We start from the raw sequence: 18,568 nt of genomic DNA on the forward strand, positions 1-18,568 counted from the left end.
TGATGGATTGGTTGGTTGGTTGGTTGGTCAGTATGTAGGGTGGTTGGTTGGATGGTTGATGGATTGGTTGGTTGGTTGGTTGGTATGTATGTTGGCTCGATTCGATGGTTGATGGGTTGATTGGTTGGTATCTAGTTTGGTTGAATTCAATGGTTGATGGGTTGGTTGGTTGGTTGGTTGGTATGTAGGTTGGTTGGATTCAATGGATGATAGGTTGGTGGTTGGTTGGTTGGTATGTACTTTGTATGGATTTGATGGTTGATGGGTTGGTTGGTGGGTTGGTTGGTTGGTGGGTTTGTTGGTTGGTTGGTTGGTGAGTTGGTTGGTTGGTGGGTTGGATGGTTGGTTTTTGGTTGGTTAATCAATTAATCGAAAGTCGTCAGTCAATAGAGCAAAATGAATGTGCAGTTGCACAACTTTAATCGTAAAGAGTGTTTCCTTGGTATAATAGTCATCCTAGCAATATGCACACACCATGCAGAGTGATTGAAAAAGAGTACATTTATGAATATGAAGATCACTGTACAGCTTTCAATACTGTTATTGCTCTAAACCTCAGCCATAAATCCAAGGGTAATTGAAGTGTAGGGCTTTTTTTCCAGAGCATCAATGATTAGAGACACACCTTCTTGGGCACTTCCCCCCGCGCTCTGATGGCTTTATCTTCAAATGTTATGTTAATGTAATCACTAACAGTCACAGAGAAAGTGCTGACTCAAGCCTTGCGCCATCGTTACAGTCTTTCATGACTGATGAAGCCATTTGCATCAGAGGCTCACAAGCTCTGACAAGTACACCTAACAAGTTTTCTGAGCTGCCAGAAACAGTTTTGGAGGGGTAAAGCGTTCCTTTATCTGTCCCAGTTTGTTTCTGTGTTTCTGTAGCTCTGTATTTATCGGATTATGTTCTTTGGTTTGGCGTGAGATCGTTACTGTCAAGCTTCTGTGAATCAAACTTCACTGCTTTTACTGCTTTATCTATCCTCTCCTCTCCTTTACGGTCTCATTTTCTCTTTTCCTTTCTTGTCTCCTTTTCTGTTGTTTCATCTTCTTTTTGTCTGTGCACTTTTGTTCACTTTCTGCTCTGCTTTTCATTTACTTTTCATTTGCTTTACCATCGACTTTTTATTTTCTCTTTTATGCTCCTATTTCTCAACTTCTCATCTCTTCTCTTCCACTTTTCTTTTGTTCTCTTCTGTCCATCTCTTATCTTCTGTAATCTTCTCTTCTCTTGTTTTGCCTCACATGTTCACATTTCATCCCCTTTTCTGCCAATTTCCCTTCCCTTCTCTTGTCTTCTCTTATCTTCTCTTCTCTTGTCTTCTATTCTCTCCCCTTCTCCCCCTTTTTCTATATATCCCCGTCCAATTCAATCACCGCTGTTTCCAAAAATATTGACTGTACCTTTTTCAACCTCCCTTCCCCCCTCTCCCATCCCTTCATCCCTCCCTCTCTCTGCCTCCAGGACGTTCAGATAGTGAGCACAGATGAGAACCAGGTCTTCCTAGCCCTCCAGGAGTGGTACCAGTCGGATACATACAACCTGTACCAGTCGGACCCCCAGGGCATCTACTACTCCATCGTCCTGGAAAACGTTCGCAGCACCAAGCAGCCGGAGGAGAATGTTCTCATCGACATCCTGGAGGTGAGATGGGGGGAACGCCGATACCTTAGGCCTCATTTTTAAAAATGTACTTGGATTGAATTTTCAGCAGGATCAGAAGTTCATTTTTCACGATGCTTACGCCTGATATATAGACTGCGTATGCTTGTTTAAAGTAGTGTCCCTGTGTCTTATGCACCTGCATTATACTGTATAAATTGCAAATGAACTTCAATTTGAATAGTCATCAACATGCTTTGCAGCCCAACACTCATTGTCCTGTAAATAAAGCCAGTACAGCCATTGTTGAATACAAATTTATCATAGCAGAGTGTTTATAAGATATTTTATCCTGTCTTTAATGTAAAACACCTTGGTGTTCATAATGAATCTTCCTCATGCCTCAGTTTGGCACCTTGATATGAAGTTATGAAGACTTAAAATTCAACCCTAAACCTTTAACATTAAACTAATTTTGAAGATTGATAGCAACATCATTAATATTTTAGGCCATTTACTTCATATGAATTAAAGCCCACTGTGGGGGTTCACAGCCCTGCAATACCTCGCTATATAACCAGCAGGTAATGTTCGTCTGCCACATATAAACCTGACAGAGAAATTACCGTTTCACATGAAACTGAGATTTCATAAATTACTTTGTTTTGTTTTTCTGCATACACCACCAGGTAAGATTAAATATGATCCTAAGACCTTTCTATAAATGAGGCCCCAGGTCAAGTCTTTGAAGATCATGGTCAGTCGGGTATGGCGAGGTGTGGGAGTTGCCACATGAGTCCACATTTGATGTAGGTTCTGATCTAGGATCTGTAGTGTTTCGCTTTATTATGTGCAGAGATCAGTTGTTCCCTATAAGCTGATAGTTTGGTGAATTATGTCAAATAATTGATCACATTGACCAAATAATAATACCATGTCAGTCATCAGTCATTGCTCATCGTTTTCCCCATAAATTTTGTGCATATTAGCGGCTTTCGATGTTTAGGTGGTAAATTATATTAAATGCAGGGACTTTATTTATTGTTGGTTTATTGAATTGACCCTACAGTACTACTAACTAATTTTGAAAAGTCACAGTGTAGGATTTTCTCCTAATATTTGTCAAATGAATTTTGATAATGATCATTGCTGATATTGATAATGATATAGCACCAGAGTGACTTACAGTACATAAGTTTTATCAGCATATTTGATTATTTCCCCTTGATGTGGAACTTACCATTGTATTGTCTACAGGAAGAGATTTGACGGAGGGAATTGAGCCAGAATATTTCCAAACTGAACCAACTAATATCATAAAACAGATTATTGGGACTAAAAAAGAGTCAAGCATTTTTGTTTTTGACTGACTTTGAGGGTGTTGGGTGTTTATGCATGGGGTGGTGATGATGACAGTAGTGGTGGTGGGGTGTGTGTGTGTGCTTAGCCTTGTGGCTAATTGCATCCATTCATGGAAGCTCTAGTTTCTGCTCTGAGCTGCATTTTTCAACTCACTTTGTTGAATACTAACCTCGGCATGTTAACCACGTACATGCTTTGAATCTGAGTGTTCACGCTTACAGGCACTCATATCTATCCGCCTCTTCCTTCTTTTGTAAACAAGGCACGCTAACAAGAGGTAGCTGTCTTTCACAGTGCTGCGCCACCACTAATTTCAGTCACAGCTTGTCATCGCCAATGTAACTGTAGTTAAGTAGTAGCATCTCGGCGGAAACGTAGGATTTTTCGAGAAAAGCCTGTGGCTCTTGAGTAGGTTGTAAGCTGAGGCCAACCTACGTGTTCCTTCCAGCAAGAAGAGGAAGGAATTTCATCAACCTGCAGAAATTCCTGCAGTGCAACGGAGGTGTATCATGTTGACGCAACAGTAAAAAATGTTTCTCAGCCAATACAAAGTTGGTTGTGAGTGGTCAGTGGTCACTGAAGTGTCTCCTTTCCATGATGGCCAGATGGCCCAGTGGCTAAAGAGACCTTCCAGTTACGATAAGGAAGCCAGGATGAAAAAGGGGGACCTGGTTGAGAGAGGAATTTTTTTTTTATCTGTTGGTATGCTTCTCTCAATCTTAAACAGAAAAATGCAGTAACTAAGGTGATCAAGGTCTGTAGCAGTATCACAGGTACTCAACAGAAAAGTCTGTCTGATTTATATAACAAACAGTTGTTAAAGAAAGCAGAATCCATCTTGTCTGACAGCACCCACCCCCTGCACCTAGAGTTTCAGACCTTGCCTTCGGGTTCCCACTTCAAATACCCACTAGCCAAATCCAACAGATACAAACACTCTTTCATACCCTCAGCCATTTCACTGCTGAACTCCAATAGTAAAAAGTAATATCAGCTTGACCACCCACCCAAGCTTGGTAAATATTGCTTTAATTTTAGTAGTACTAAAACATAGAGTACTTATGTACTCTATGTTTTTACTTCTGTTTTTACTTCTCTTTTGATATTGTGTGATATTGTGTGTGTATTGTGATATTGTGTGTTATTATTGTTTTTACTGCTGCACAACCAATTGCCCCTCTGGGGACAAAAAGAAAAAAAAAAAAGTTCTACTTGACTTGACTTGAAAGGGATGAAGGAAGGGAAGGGAAGGGAAGGGAATCTCAAATGGTCAATGCCCACTAGATGTGTCTAAGAGGGTTGGCGGGTGTTCTATTGGTTCGAGAAACCTTCCAGTAACCAAAGTTCCCAGATTCAAACCCCACAACAGGCAATGTGTGATGTAGTATGGAAGCCCATTCCCTCCACAGAATTCTGACTTTTTTTTCTTTCGCAAAAAAAGTCAGAATTGTGAGATGTAAAGTCAGAATTCTGAGATACAAAGTCACAATTGTGAGAAAAAACGCACAACTGATTTGTTTTTTATATTATTGAGTGAAGGCAAGGTCTGAAACTCTAGGTGCAGGGGGTGGGTGCTGTCAGACAAGATGGATTCTGCTTTCTTTAACAACTGTTTGTTATATAAATCAGGAATGGGCTTCCATAGTTATGCTAGAGTGTCCTTGAGCAAAACACTGAACCCCTACATGCTCACTGCTCTGCATAAGAGTATTAGCTAAATGTCTAAAGTGTAAATTGTACGCACATCTAGAGTTCGTCAAGGGACCCCTTCCACCAACCCAGCCAACTACACGCACTCACATAAAACAGGCTGCAAGTATCATGTTGTTCCCCAGAGAATATGCAAATATACACACATTGATGGCTGTGTGTGCGAAAGAATATATAGATACGCTCACACACATATGAAAAGCTCCGGTCCCAAAACACAAAAATGTGTTCTTTATCTCAAGCGCTTTGTAATGATCGTGTTTGCTGAGGGCGCTTTATGAATACATTTGGCTCGACTTGGATAAGTTGAGCAGAGATATAACACCCTCCTCCTAAATGGATATGGAATGAATGTGTTCAGCATTCAATGTCTTGTTTTATTGAACGCAGTCTCGCATTTGTCATCAAGACATCTGTTCAAGGTCTTTGAAGTGCAGCGATGACTGATCCTGATCTTAAAACACCCGTTTTAGACCTGACTTTTTTGTCTTTTTTTTCCACCTTGTACGTTCTTGCGGTCGAGCCATCGTTCATCCCTGTGTCACCCGCGCGTTTTGGCAAGGTCTCTAGATGAATGGGTGGAGGGGACACCGAACGAGGGGGAGGAGAGGAGAGGAAGAGGTGTTGGGAGGAAAAGGAGAGGAGGCGGCGGACCGTGGAGGCGAAGGCCCACGACTGCAGAACTCATTTCCTCCTCCCTCTCTCATCCCTCGCTCCGGGGTGCACTCTCATCACATAGATGGAGGTGGAGAGGCGAACGACATGGGGGGACGGATAAAGACTCGAGGCGGAAAGAGAGAGCGAAATAGATGAAGAGAAAGAGAGATGAACGTCGGCAAACGAGAGAGGGGATGAGGTATAGAAGAGCTGAGCAGAAGTAGAGAGATGAAGAAGAAGAAGAAGAAGAAGAAGAAGAAGAAGCGCAGACGAAGGGAAGGGGAGAAGGCGGAAGCCCGGAGAGAAATGAATACAGGCAGTTCCCTTGTACTTTGATTTAAACAGCTACCTTGTTTCACTCTATAAACATCAGTGCTACATAATAGATAGCAAGAGGAGCTGAGGGAGTCTGGAGACTGAGACATGTCTGACATGCTGGCTGGTTCTGGCTAAATGACTGTCTGGTCTCTCTTCATCATCGTCTTGCTGTTTTATGTCTCAGCTTCGGTGCCTGTAGCTAGCAACTCGGCAGCCGCAAAACCATAGAGACCGTATTGATTTCAGCGAATTAAACTTTTAGAGTCCTCCTATTTCTGTGTCAGTGGTTTCCTTTCAGGCTCCAAGTGGCATGCATAGTTCCATAAGATACTGCAGCATGGGTATTCTGGGCTTAACCACTGCAGACAGTTGAAGGCAGGTTCTCTTGTTGTTAATGTTGTGGTTGATATTGTAGTTCTAGCTAGTTGAAGATAAAGTCAGTGTTCACACAAGTTTCAGCAGTTGTATTCTTGGACTAGTTATAAAAACTCGACCAGTCAGACCTGTGTTTAAGTAATAATCCATTATCTTTTCATATAAATAAATGTGCGTTTTGCTACTCTCTGTATCTCCAATTGATATAACACAATAACGATTCAACCTATAGGCAGTTCATGAAAGCTTTTACATTTGCTGTTCTAAACACCTGGAGTCTGGTAAGCTTCCTGGGAAAAATACACTGTAGCACAGGAGGCAATGTGTTTTATGTTTCCGGTTTGTTTGGAATAAATAGAAGAAGAACTGGGTAGTTAGCATGAGCAGTGATAGCCACCATGGCTGAACAGACAAAGAAAAGAGCGCCACCTACAGAAACTCAAACTGCGTCAACCGAAAATCCAAGCTCCGCCCACACTGTTTGATTGACAGGTGATCTCTGGGAAGTGCAGTGCAGAAACACCACAGCAATGAGCGCTGAGCACCAAAGATGGAGACAAAAAAAAACAAGGATCTTGACAACTACCACTTTAAATAGTATTTCCACATAATAAGATTGTTTTAACCTGCTTAGGGACCAGATGGGTTTGGATTGCCTGGAGGGATATAGTGAGTCCCAGACAGTTTACACAATCACAGGAATTATTGTATTTGAAAGTCTAATATACTTTATTGGAATTGACAACTTGCCAGGCATTATCTGAATTATCTTAATAAACCCAACCCATCTGATACTCCAAGGAGAATAAAACAAACAGCCCGGTTCTATCTCCCGTTAGAGGTAGACAGTCTAAAGTGCAGCATGCACTAATTTACAGCATCATCCTCACACATTAAGGCCTGAAATTTTATATTTAGGAACGAACATAATTATCTAAGGGTGTAATCGCGAAGAGGCTCCTTTTTTGCCCTTGGCATTCTGATAACCGGATGTCATTATAGCTTCATCTTATTTTTCTTAAACCAAATGAAAAGTTCTGTCATTACAATGAGATAGTTCCACTTACTTCCAATGCAGCTGTTTCAATTTTAACTTGTTTCAGGAATTGTCAAGTGTCAATAAAATGTTAACCCAATTACTAGATTAAATGAGCTTCTGGGTTGTAACTCCACCTTGTTTCTCAGGTGCGTGGGATCAAAGGTGTCTTCTTGGCCAATCAGAAGATCGACGGCAAAGTGACGACCCTCATCACCTATAACAAGGGACGAGACTGGGAGCCCTTGGCCCCGCCCACCACCGATATGAACGGCAAGCCGGTCAGCTGCAAAGCGGTATGCATCACCCCTTAAAACTCTCTTCATTTCTGTTTTTTCCACCACTGCCTCTCTGTATGAGCAGAAATATTGAGTTCACCCTGTTTAAAGTGTTTGAGACCTTGGAAGAGTTTCAAAGCAAAATGACTGAGAAGTTGATTCCAGCCATTCAAAGCTTCCCAGTTCTCTACAACTTTTATTTGAAAGACTACAGGAATATATATCTCAAAAACAATGCTTGGAGAAAGGCTGTATCAGTTCTTCTGTTTGTTATTGACTAATGCTACCTAGTAGCACTTGTTATCTAGGGAGTCATTCTTATGTTCCCAGGGTCCTATGTTCCCCAGATTTATATGGCACATAATGGGAACATGACAAAGGGTCCTATGTTCCCCAGTTCTACATGCTCTCCCAGGGTCCTATGTTCCCAGGGTCCTATATTCCCAAGGTCCTATGTTACTAGGGTCCTATGTTCCCCAGCTCTATATAGCACATAATGGGAACCTGAAAAAGATGTTCCCCAGCTCTGTATTCGCTTAATATGGTTAGTTAGGGTTAGGGTTAGGGTTAGGGTTTAGGGTTTAGGGTTTAGGGGTAGGGGTTAGGTTTAGGGTTTAGGACCCTGGGAACATAGGACCCTGGGAGAGCACATATGTAGAACTGGGGAACATAGGACCCTGGGAACATAGGACCCTTTGTCATGTTCCCATTATGTACCATATAAATCTGAGGAACATAGGTCCCTGGGAACATAGGACCTTGGGAACATAGGACCCTGGGAACATAGGACCTTGGGAACACAGGACCCTGGGAACATAGATACGCTCCCGTTATCTAGCTATGGTAACTGATCAAAATGAAGTAACATTGTGAAAGGCAATACCAAAGCTACAAAAAATACATGATTTGCTGGTTCAAAACCTTGTAGCTGCAGACCAGTGGATAGATGCAATCGGTCAGAATAGAGCAACACATCAACCAAGTTGCTAAGTGTGAATGCACAGTGCTGCACTATGAGGAATACTGGTGAGATGCCTGTCTAGCTCCTCCATGCGTCTTGTCAAAGTCACTATTGCAGAGCTAGACAGCAAGAAGCAATGAGTCAACCAGTCAGACATCCATACATCATACCTCACAGAGGGAGAGAGAGGGAGAGAGGGAGTCTTGTCCTTTATTTGAACCATCACTCTATTCAACTGACAGATTTGAAGGCAAACACAGATATCAACTCATCCTCGGGATCTGGGAATCATAAAGAAATATGTATGCCATCGACTGAGGCGCACACACACACACACACACACACACACACAGGTGTTCGCTGAGATATTGACCTCTCTTCCCTTTGGCCTCATCCATTGCTCAACATAACAGCAGGGCCTTGCAAAACAGACGAGTTCTATCAGAGCCACGTCTTCGCCACGCCAACTCAGCCGCTATCCCGGCCTTGTTTATCTCCGCGGCCCGCCACGGCGTCGGGTGTGACGGCTCAGAGAGAGACAGCTTTATGTCCGACGCCGGCATCGCACATATCACCACACTGACATCGCAAGTCGCTGAGCCAGACAAAGTCAGAGACTAGATGTACTATCCGATGTGTCACTGCGATAGACAAACCCTGCCAACTTAATACACTGCCTTGCCACCTGACAGAGCCTGGGTGAGAGTAATGGCCTCTCACATGCACAGTAGCAGTTTATAATGACGCCTAAGTGAAGTGTGTTGTACGGTTTGTAGATTAATGACCACAATCTGCCTTTAATCTAGTGCCTAATAGCGCCGCAAAGTCGGTTGAATTGTTTTGGTTTGTTTTTTTTCCCCCCTGTAGAGAGGTTTATTGTTTGTGCGTAGGACACAGACCTTTGATTTGACGCAGGTGCGCAGTGATACCATCTGCGCTGTTGCCGGGGGAGGGCAGACTGTGTCTTACTACAACAAGACAGACTGGTATCTAAATGTCCCCCCTGCACTGAGACTGCCAGTGAGCAATATGGCTGTGAATACACAGAGGCCAGAGGTAATTTGTGCTTCTAATGCCGGGATCTCACTTAAAGGTGAGAAAAACAACAGCAGTTTCTTATAAGAAGGTAGAAGGAATATAAGAAGTCATAATCTACATTTAGTGTCTTTATTATTCCATATTTAGTGTATTTATTATTGACCACTTATCACCAAAGGCAAAATAAAGAAAACATGGGTGAACAGGTTGGCTAGAAGGTCCTGGGTTCGAATCTCAGCCATGTTCCCTTCTGAGTGGAGTTTGCATAATCTCTCCGTGTTCGCAAGGGTTTCCTCCCACATTCCAATGCCATGGAAGTCAGGTGAATTGGAGACTCTAAAATACCCATAGGTGTGAATGTGAGTGTGTTTGTCTATCTGTGTTTGTCTGTGTATGTATTGGCCCTGTGATGGACTGGCAACTTGATGATATGATATTCTAAACTTATTTTTTATGTGAAAACATTGTTTTGAATACACTGCGAAACAATCTGATGAGACAGTGGATCAGATGGATGTGTTTTGGATGAATGACACCTTTAACCTCACATTAAATGACAAGATGCCTTTCTTCACCTTAGCCGGACTGCCACCTCCACCTCCATCTGCGCTGGGCGGACAACCCCTACGTCTCCGGGACGGTCCATACCAAAGACTCTGCCCCGGGTCTCATCATGGGAGCTGGTGAGTCTCCAGAACAATTTGACATTCACGGTGTCACTTGCGGGGAATCCGATCAAGATGTTGCATTAGAATCAATTCAGGTTAAGGTCTTCCCATAGGCAACCAGTGCAGTATTGATCAGTTCTACAATAGTTATGTAATCAAACAAACTGCATCATATCCATCATATCAGAGGTGGTTGACATTGACTGGCTGAATTTTTAAGAAAAGGCCAATATCAGCACCATATATCTGTCTAACCCTTCTACAGTTGAAAAAGCAATGGTGCTGTGTGCTGCTATACTTGTCTTAAATTCAACATTCAATTTTTCCTTGACAGTTAGTTTGACACAATGGATGTAGGGGTAATGATTAACTGGGTTAAGGCTGAATGCACCACACAATCACACGCACTCCACCAGCAGTATGCCTACTTTACTCTGTAGCTTGGAGCACTACAAACAACCCCTCTTGCAGTTTGTGTACCATATGTATGTGAGTGAATATTTGTTTGTGTATATGTACTGTATGAAAGTCCTTTCCATCTGGCATCCACATGCATCCATGCATTACAATCGGATACAACACATACATGTCATACAAAATCCAGCTAAATCGTATCTAAACACAATCCGGATCCGAGACACGTGTTAATGCCAGGTGGGGAGTGGCAGTGTGGTTTGTGTATTGTATGTGTTTGCCCATGTGTGACTTTGTGTGTGTGTCTTTGCCTGCATACCTGAGTGCAGGCCTTACAACAACACTCCATTATATGCAAACAGTCAAAGTGCCTGAGCTTAAAAGTACCACTCCTCAAGAGACAAACCTCCATTTACCCTGGGAAGGGCTTTGACACAAGTTATCCTTTCTGTCTGTGTATTGGTGGAGAGAAAAAAAACACTCTAGCACTCTAACACACAGAGGAGTTCACTCAACCACTAGCAATTTTATTTATTGAATATGTTGCCGTGTTTGTTTGTGCGCCCCGCCATTCCCGGCAGAGAGCTAAAACAGGGGTCCCTAAAAAGTGAAAAGGGTAAGTGAGCTGCCTGCAAGTGTATATGAGATAGAGAAAGTAAGCCATCCAGGCTATACCTCGCATCTCTCTCTGTCTCCTGCTTCCCGCTGTTAAAAATGAGAGGAAAATTACCCTCCTTCATCCGAAATGATTTTCCGCGGCGTGGCGGGGCTTTTATCAGACGAAGTGAACCCCCTCCTTCTCCGTCTTTTTTAAGCAAATTGTAAAATGTTGTCGTTTTTTTCTTCCCCTTTGGCCACTCGTTCAAAGGGAAGGCATAAGGAATAAAAAGGCTGCGGGGGAATCCTGAGCTGCTGTGACATTTCTCCCTGTTTAGTTATTCACTATCCACTCTACTCACATTCTCTCTCTCTCTCCGTTTCTCTCTGTCTTTCCTTAATCTATTGTTGATGCAAACCCTACATGAGCCTCCCTGCCTGATGAAATTTTCAATTCTCTTCTCTCTTCTCTCGCTCTCTGTGTTGCTTTCAGGTAACCTTGGCTCCCAGCTAGTGGAGTATAAGGAGGAGATGTACATCACTTCAGATTGTGGAAAGACCTGGAGACAGGTACATTGCGTCCTTCCTCACTTCTTTTTTTTCCCCTCCGCACTCCCTTCCCTCTCGAAACTTCCCCTCTTAACCTTCTCTCCACTTTTTCACTCCTCTCATAAAAGTTACAGAATCTGAGGAGCAAGATATAAAATCCAATTTTATGTCCATCCAATTTTCCTCCAACACCAGCACACCAAACTATGATTTGTTCCGTTTTAAACGTTGCAGTACTTTTCCAGAGGACCTTCAAATGATTTGCTTTGCGTGATGTGGGCCGATAGTTTTGCAGTTGATCCTATATGAACTTAAATAATTTCTTGCATCAGTAATTCCATTTGAAGCACTGTCCGCCCCCGCCCCCTCTCCAACGTCCTGTATGTTACTTCTTCTCTTGGTAGGTTTTTGAGGAGGAACATCACATCCTTTACCTGGACCATGGCGGGGTCATTGTTGCCATCAAGGATACCTCTATACCCCTCAAGATACTCAAGTAAGTTCTGTGATGTCCTATGATGGTCCAAATGCTGTTTCAGAGGCTTTTCCACCCTGACAGGAATACAATTCTGGGGAGGAACAATTGTACATTTTTGGAAATTTTCAGCATGAAAATGGTCAAAATTAAAGCTAGCTAATATCAGCACAAAATATCCATCAGCAACTTAAAGTACTGGTATCTTTATCAGCCTCCAAAACCCCATATCAGTTGAGCCCTACACATTTACATTCATACAGTACAGTGAAAGATATCAATTAGTCCCTCAGTCCGTCACTGTATCCTTCAAAATCATTTAAGATTAACCCTTCCAACCCCTTCACTCTCCACCGGTCACACAGAGAGTGTAATCTCAATTTCAAGCTCAGCATGATCTTATCTCCGCGACCTTAATAAATAAGGACTAAATAATGAGAAACGATAGATAAGGAAGCACTCAGAAAAAGGCTTATCGCAGAACCAAATCAAATGACCTTTTCGCTGGGCCCCCATCTCCCTCTCAGTGGAAGACCTCAGAGTGCTGTACGTTTTTCCCCTCCTTCGTACCCCAGCTACATGAATTACTCCCTTGGCCCTGGCTAAGCTGTCATCTTCATCGCAAAGAGCCACAGGATGTTGCGAAAAGCATGAGAAAATGTTCTGACATTTGAAAGACAACTTCTTAAAAGGGAAATAAGTACGATATTAACTGCCGCATTGCACAAAAGTATTTCGCCAGGTACTTCGATTTCTAGCTTCCAAAACCCGCTATGTAGCCTGTACTGTTTTGGAACAATAACTCAAGAGTTTGAAATTCGGAATTTGGAGCTTCAAGACACTCCCATTCCCAACAATTGCATTTTCAACTGATGGAGGATGGTGCTATGAGCGACATTTCAGCTAAGAATCCTTGTTCTCATGCCAAGAAAGCAGTCGACAAAGCAGTATTATTATTCCAGTATGTAGCATGATGATATATTACCTCTTCACTAGATGTTTCTGTTGGATCTCTGCTCTAATTAGCTAGCTTACTCCTATTGTGCTATTTCTCTATTGTGAAAATGCGGCCACCGGAGGCCACCGTAGATCAATGAGATCCAAAGACTTTTGTAGGAGGAGACAAGTTCTGTTGTTGTTGCAATTCTTACTGCTCACCAGTAGAGGTCGTAGATTATTTAGTGCCCTGATCTGACCTCCCAGAAAGGAGCAGAAAGAGAGGATAGAGAAATAAAGCGATACAGAGTGAGATGGAGGACATGGAAAGCTGGAGAGAGAGAGAGGTGCAAACGGGAGAATTGGCACTTGTCCCTGTTGAGAACCCTTGACGACCTAAAATGCTCCTTTGCCAAAAGGAGAGTCCTCTGCACTGCGATACTGACGACAGTCCAAAAAAAACCTAATCCACGTCCTGAAGACAAGACTTCTTCTCCTTTAGTCCGAAGTGCCCTTGTCTCAGAAATAATTACCGTTTGCCATGTACCCCTGCTGGGGTACGATATCTGCAAGTACGAGCGTCGGAGCGGTGCCATTTTCATGGCCACTTGAAAAGCAAAGCATCAGGACGGGGAAAGTGACAACTCTGCATGTACGCACACACACTCAAATAATTTCTGATAATTCCCCCGGCGACTCTCATCTGCTCGCTCAAACTCAAATAATGGAGGGTTTTTTTTTCACTCACACTCACTCTCTTCGCATCCATATCAGTTAATTATGAAAAAACTAGCAGGCTGAGAAATGAGATGCCACTATGACATATTGGCTGGAGAGGATGGTGTTATGTACATTTGTGATTTATGATCAGCTCCACGTAGGATAAGCCTTGTTTTAGGTTTCTTCATGCTATTTGAAGGATAGAGTCAATACATTTAGGTGTATGGCATGCCGCGTAATGACGAAGAAATGTTTGTGCCGCTAATCTGTTTGATTACAGGGTTATCACTCCATCCATTTCTAATGATTCCTCGGGTAATAGTGGGGGGAACTGAGCGATAAATGGATGGGTGACTAAGGACGAAAAAACACAGTCAAAGGCTGTAGTCGGCTGTAGTACAACTACAGTATACCTTTCTACAACCAATGCCTTCTGGAGCATATGGGGAGTTCAGTGCCTTGGTCAAGGACACCACAAGAGCAGTTGTTGAGGGAGGGGAGAGTGTTCCTCATTCACTTTTTGAAGGGGATTCGAATGGGCGACCTTCCGCTCACAAGCCACCCCAGACTTACAAAGACATATCATAAGCAAGAGAAGTGTCAACAGTCTGTAGTAACTATGCGTGTCTATGCTGTGTACTCCTTCCTTGTGGCTGTGCATGTTTCCCCGCCGATTATCACGCTGTAGTCCTTGTTAGCACATCATTAGCATAGCCTGCAGTGTTAGCTCCACACTGCTCACTTCCACACTGATCCCTCTCCATCACACAGTCGCATTTGCATAGCGCTGCTGCCACTGTTGACTCCGGCAGCCGTGCTCGCAGTGACACGGTTCGCTTTGTGTGGCTTAGCCTCTCGTTTCGAGTTTGTGCTGAAGTAGACTGAAGCCTGGGCTGCGGATAACCCATCTGAGGAACTACTTCGGTCAGGGGTTCCAGGGCCACCAAAGAAGTGTAACAACGCATTATGTAATAACACCTGCATTTTGTAATAATCTGACGCATTTTGTAATACACAGCCTGAACGCAATATGTAATGAATTTCCCCGCATTTTGTAATAAATTATTACATATTGCGGTGGTTATTACAAAATGCGGGAGTTTACTTTTTTATGATGAAAATGTAATAATACAATGCATTATGTAATAACCAACCAAAATGGATGTCTTCATCTGTACACATGTTATATTTTTAACAATTAAGCTAAATTAAACTTCACAAATATTAAATTAGACCGGTGTTATAGTTGACTCTGATCTTAGTCTAAATAGCCACATAAAAACAGTAACAAGATCAGCTTTTTATCATCTTACAAATACAGCCAAACTCAGGGACTTCATGTCAAAAGCCGACCCAGAAAAACTCATTCACGCTTTTATTTCTAGCAGACTACTGCAATGGTCTTTTGACAGAGCTCCCCAAAAAGACCATCAAAAAGCTTCAGCTTATTCAAAATGCAGCTGCTAGAGTTCTTACAGGGACCAAAAGGTCAGACCACATCACCCCGATTTTTAAGTCACTACACTGGCTTCCTGTCAGCCACAGAATTTAATATAAGGCAATGCTGCTTGTTTATAAATCAATAAATGGAGTGGGACCACAATATGTAATAATTTATTACAAAATGCGGGGAAATATATTACATATTGCGTTCAGGCTGTGTATTACAAAATGCGGCAGATTATTACAAATTGCGGGTGTTATTACATAATGAAGTGGAAATTTTGTTGAGTTATTACATAATGCGTTGTTACAGGGTCCTTGAGGGTGGTCCAGGGATTCCCCAACAAAACGAGGATACGTTTCATTTCATTGTTTTTCCATTCGCTAGAAGTTAATGTAGAAAAAGTGTTCCGATCAGAGCTTTCACTCTCCCCACCTACAGTAGAGACGGACAACTAAACTCTCAGATGGAGGTCCTTGGCACAAAACCTTTACCAACGGGGGGGGTCTGTGGTCTTAAGCCTATCTATCTGGGGTTCCTACCCTTGTAAAAGTTTGGGAACCCCTGACTTAGGTGACTTATACTTATGTGTGATCCAGCTGCTGTTCTGACGTGTTCCGAAAACGAATCACTGTTGGACAGAAAAGATTTAATTTGGCATCCAGCAGTTTGAAAGCAGTTCATTTAAAGAATAATTTCCAAGAGGGCTGTTTCTGTCTGTTCTCTGAGACAGTTTAATGGGTTGCATGTGATTTCATAGACGGTGAGTAACTTTTCCTGGTAGCTCAGTGGGCTAGGGTGCATACCGTAAATTGATTGAGTAAAGCCATTGCTTTTTAGTCTGGTTCAGTGTTTTCTTTTCACGTTAACCCTTCCGTCTCCCATCTTTTATTTCATTCTCTAGTGTGTTTTAGGACGTTTCCTTGAATTCCTTGGGCGTCAAGTTTCATTTGCAATATAGCCATTACTGGCATCGATGAGGCTGTATTCGAAATCAAGATGGCTCCTTCAGGACAGAGTTTCATTGACTTCTACAGTTTGAGTATTGGTGATTGTGGATGTTACTTGTTTCTCCACAGATTTAGTATCGATGAAGGTCAGACATGGACCGTCCATAACTTCACCAGCACCTCTGTGTTTGTCGACGGACTCCTGAGCGAGCCAGGAGACGAGACTCTGGTCATGACGTGAGTAGAATCGGAATTTCAACTTGAGAAGTGTTGAGTTTCAAGACGAAACTTGAATTTATCTCTGAGTCTCATCAAAAAAGAAAGACTATATCAAACTGTATTAAGGTAACAGACAAGGACTTTCAGAAAACTCCTCCCAGCTCATCATTAGCTGGGTTTCCATCAAGTATTTTTATGCAAATTATGATGTGTCGAGTTAGAAAAGCTCAATGGAAGCAGAAATATCATATAGATGTTTTTGCGTGTGCTTCAGGCAAGTTTTTGTCATAAAGAAGTTATGTGATAAATAGCAATGAAAATGCATTTATATATAATGTATATACTGACGTAGTGACAATTGTCTATAAAATATCTGTCCGTGATGAAATTCCAGAAATGTTGTATGCACTGTTTTGGTTGTGTGGCCATTAGTGGGTGCATTGGAATACTGCCAAGCGGACAGCATGAAATATGGGACACGAAAGAACAATAACAACTTTCTCAATTCTTGATAGATGTGAGTACTTAGTGGTTGATTTGTTTACTGACATACATCATCTACATTAGGAAGACTGCTTATTCCCTTCAACGCAGCTGACGGAAACGCACCCAATTCACATTTTAGTTTTTTGCTGGCATTTTACAAGTTTGCTTAAGCTAACAATCTGTGACATTTTCATATAAATATATGTCCATTTTGCTACTCTAATTCACTGTATCCAGTTCATGAAAGCTTTTACACTTTCTGTTCTAAACACCCAGTGTCTGGTAGCTCTTTCCCAGGAAAAATCTGCAGTGATAGTCACCATGGCTGAACACAGAAAAGAGAAACTCAAACTGCATCAACAGAAAATTCAAGGAGAAAGACATCATAGTACTGGACACACTTTGATTGACAGGTGATCTCTGGGAAGTGCAGTGCAGAAACACCACAGCAATGAGCGCTGAGCACCAAAGAAAAAATTGAATCTTTAGGGTTACCACTTTAAAATGTGCCTAGCTATGGAAATATAGCTCCTTTGTGTGTCAATAGGGATAAATACTTCGCCATCATCATACTGAGGGGGAGACTGAACCCACCTGTGACACCTCCTATGTCCGCCAGCCTCTTGTCTCTAATGGGTTGGCTTAGAGGGAACTCGAGTTTTTCTCCCATCGCACCAATTCCCTCTCGATTAGTTGGAGTGGGGAGCCCAATTTTGCGCCGTTAACGGCAGCCGGTCTCACCTCTTGATTTTCCGCAATGCCTGCCTCTTTCTCCGCCTCCCCGGGGTTTGATTGCCGTTACAGCAGAGGTTGATGGGAGAAGAGGCCTCTTTGTGCCCTCTGCCCTCACTACTTTCTCCCTTTTCTCATCTCTATTTCTATTTCTTCTTCTTCTTCTGTATTTGTGCACATTCTGCTTCTGTCTTTCTCCCTCTGCCGGACTCTTGCTCAGTCTCCACTGGGCTTAGATCAATATATGGGGCCAGTTAGTGTGGTCCGCCTCTGATATGATGGATATGTTTGATTGATTACATATTGATGGTAGAATTGATCAATACTACACTGGCTGTCTATGGGAAGCCCTTAACCTGTGATTCTCATGCGCCGTTTTGATCAGATCCCAGATAAATATGCATGAATATGTTTATTATTTTTATAATTGTTATTAGTATTATCTTTATTCTGGGTTTCAATGGAGAGTTTTAGTGTCCCATGATGGTCTAAATGCTGTTTCAGAGGCTTTTCCGTCCTGACAAGAAGCAATTGGGAGAAGCAATTGGAATATTTTTGGAATTTTTTGGTCTGAAAATGGTCAGATTTATAAATGTCGGCACAGATTATCTACTATTGGCAACTTTGATCCAAAAATATTGGTATCAGCCCTCAAATACCTATATCAGTAAAGTCTCTCTCTCTCTCTCTCTCTCTCTCTCTCTCTCTGCCCAATCTCTCTGCATCAGTAAGTTAGCTGGAGTGAGACTCGTCACATCATCTCAGAGTTCAGGCCTCGGCTCAGAGATAAGGCCGGCTTCCAGCTGTAAGCCGCTGAGAAGGGCAGAGAGATGGCGACACACACACACACACACACACACACACACACACACACACACACACACACACACACACACATAAACAGACAATCACACACAAGGAGGACCGACGTGAACACTTGGGCTCACTCATCATTATCTGCCACGTGTCAGACACACCTTCTGGGTTGACACACACTCACACACACACACACACACACACACACACCCAGCTGCCCATCTG

General features: G+C 42.5%; 1 protein-coding gene across 1 annotated transcript in view; it reads left to right on the top strand.

The window, feature by feature from the left end:
* Positions 1-18,568, top strand: part of sorcs2 (sortilin-related VPS10 domain containing receptor 2) — a gene marked incomplete at its 5' end in the record, with an annotated part of 59,857 nt that overhangs the window by 23,676 nt on the left and 17,613 nt on the right. The window contains 6 exons of the mRNA XM_071546646.1: positions 1,465-1,644; positions 7,210-7,356; positions 9,918-10,020; positions 11,510-11,586; positions 11,970-12,061; positions 16,220-16,327. Coding sequence (XP_071402747.1) covers positions 1,465-1,644; positions 7,210-7,356; positions 9,918-10,020; positions 11,510-11,586; positions 11,970-12,061; positions 16,220-16,327 — 707 coding nt within the window. The remainder of the gene's footprint in view (positions 1-1,464; positions 1,645-7,209; positions 7,357-9,917; positions 10,021-11,509; positions 11,587-11,969; positions 12,062-16,219; positions 16,328-18,568) is intronic.

This window comes from Centroberyx affinis, unplaced genomic scaffold (genome assembly GCF_046629955.1).
Source record: "Centroberyx affinis isolate AG114_WGS23_722 - 3 ecotype Tasmania unplaced genomic scaffold, CSIRO-AGI_Caff_v1 ptg005371l_1, whole genome shotgun sequence".
In the NCBI taxonomy this organism is placed as follows: domain Eukaryota; kingdom Metazoa; phylum Chordata; class Actinopteri; order Beryciformes; family Berycidae; genus Centroberyx; species Centroberyx affinis.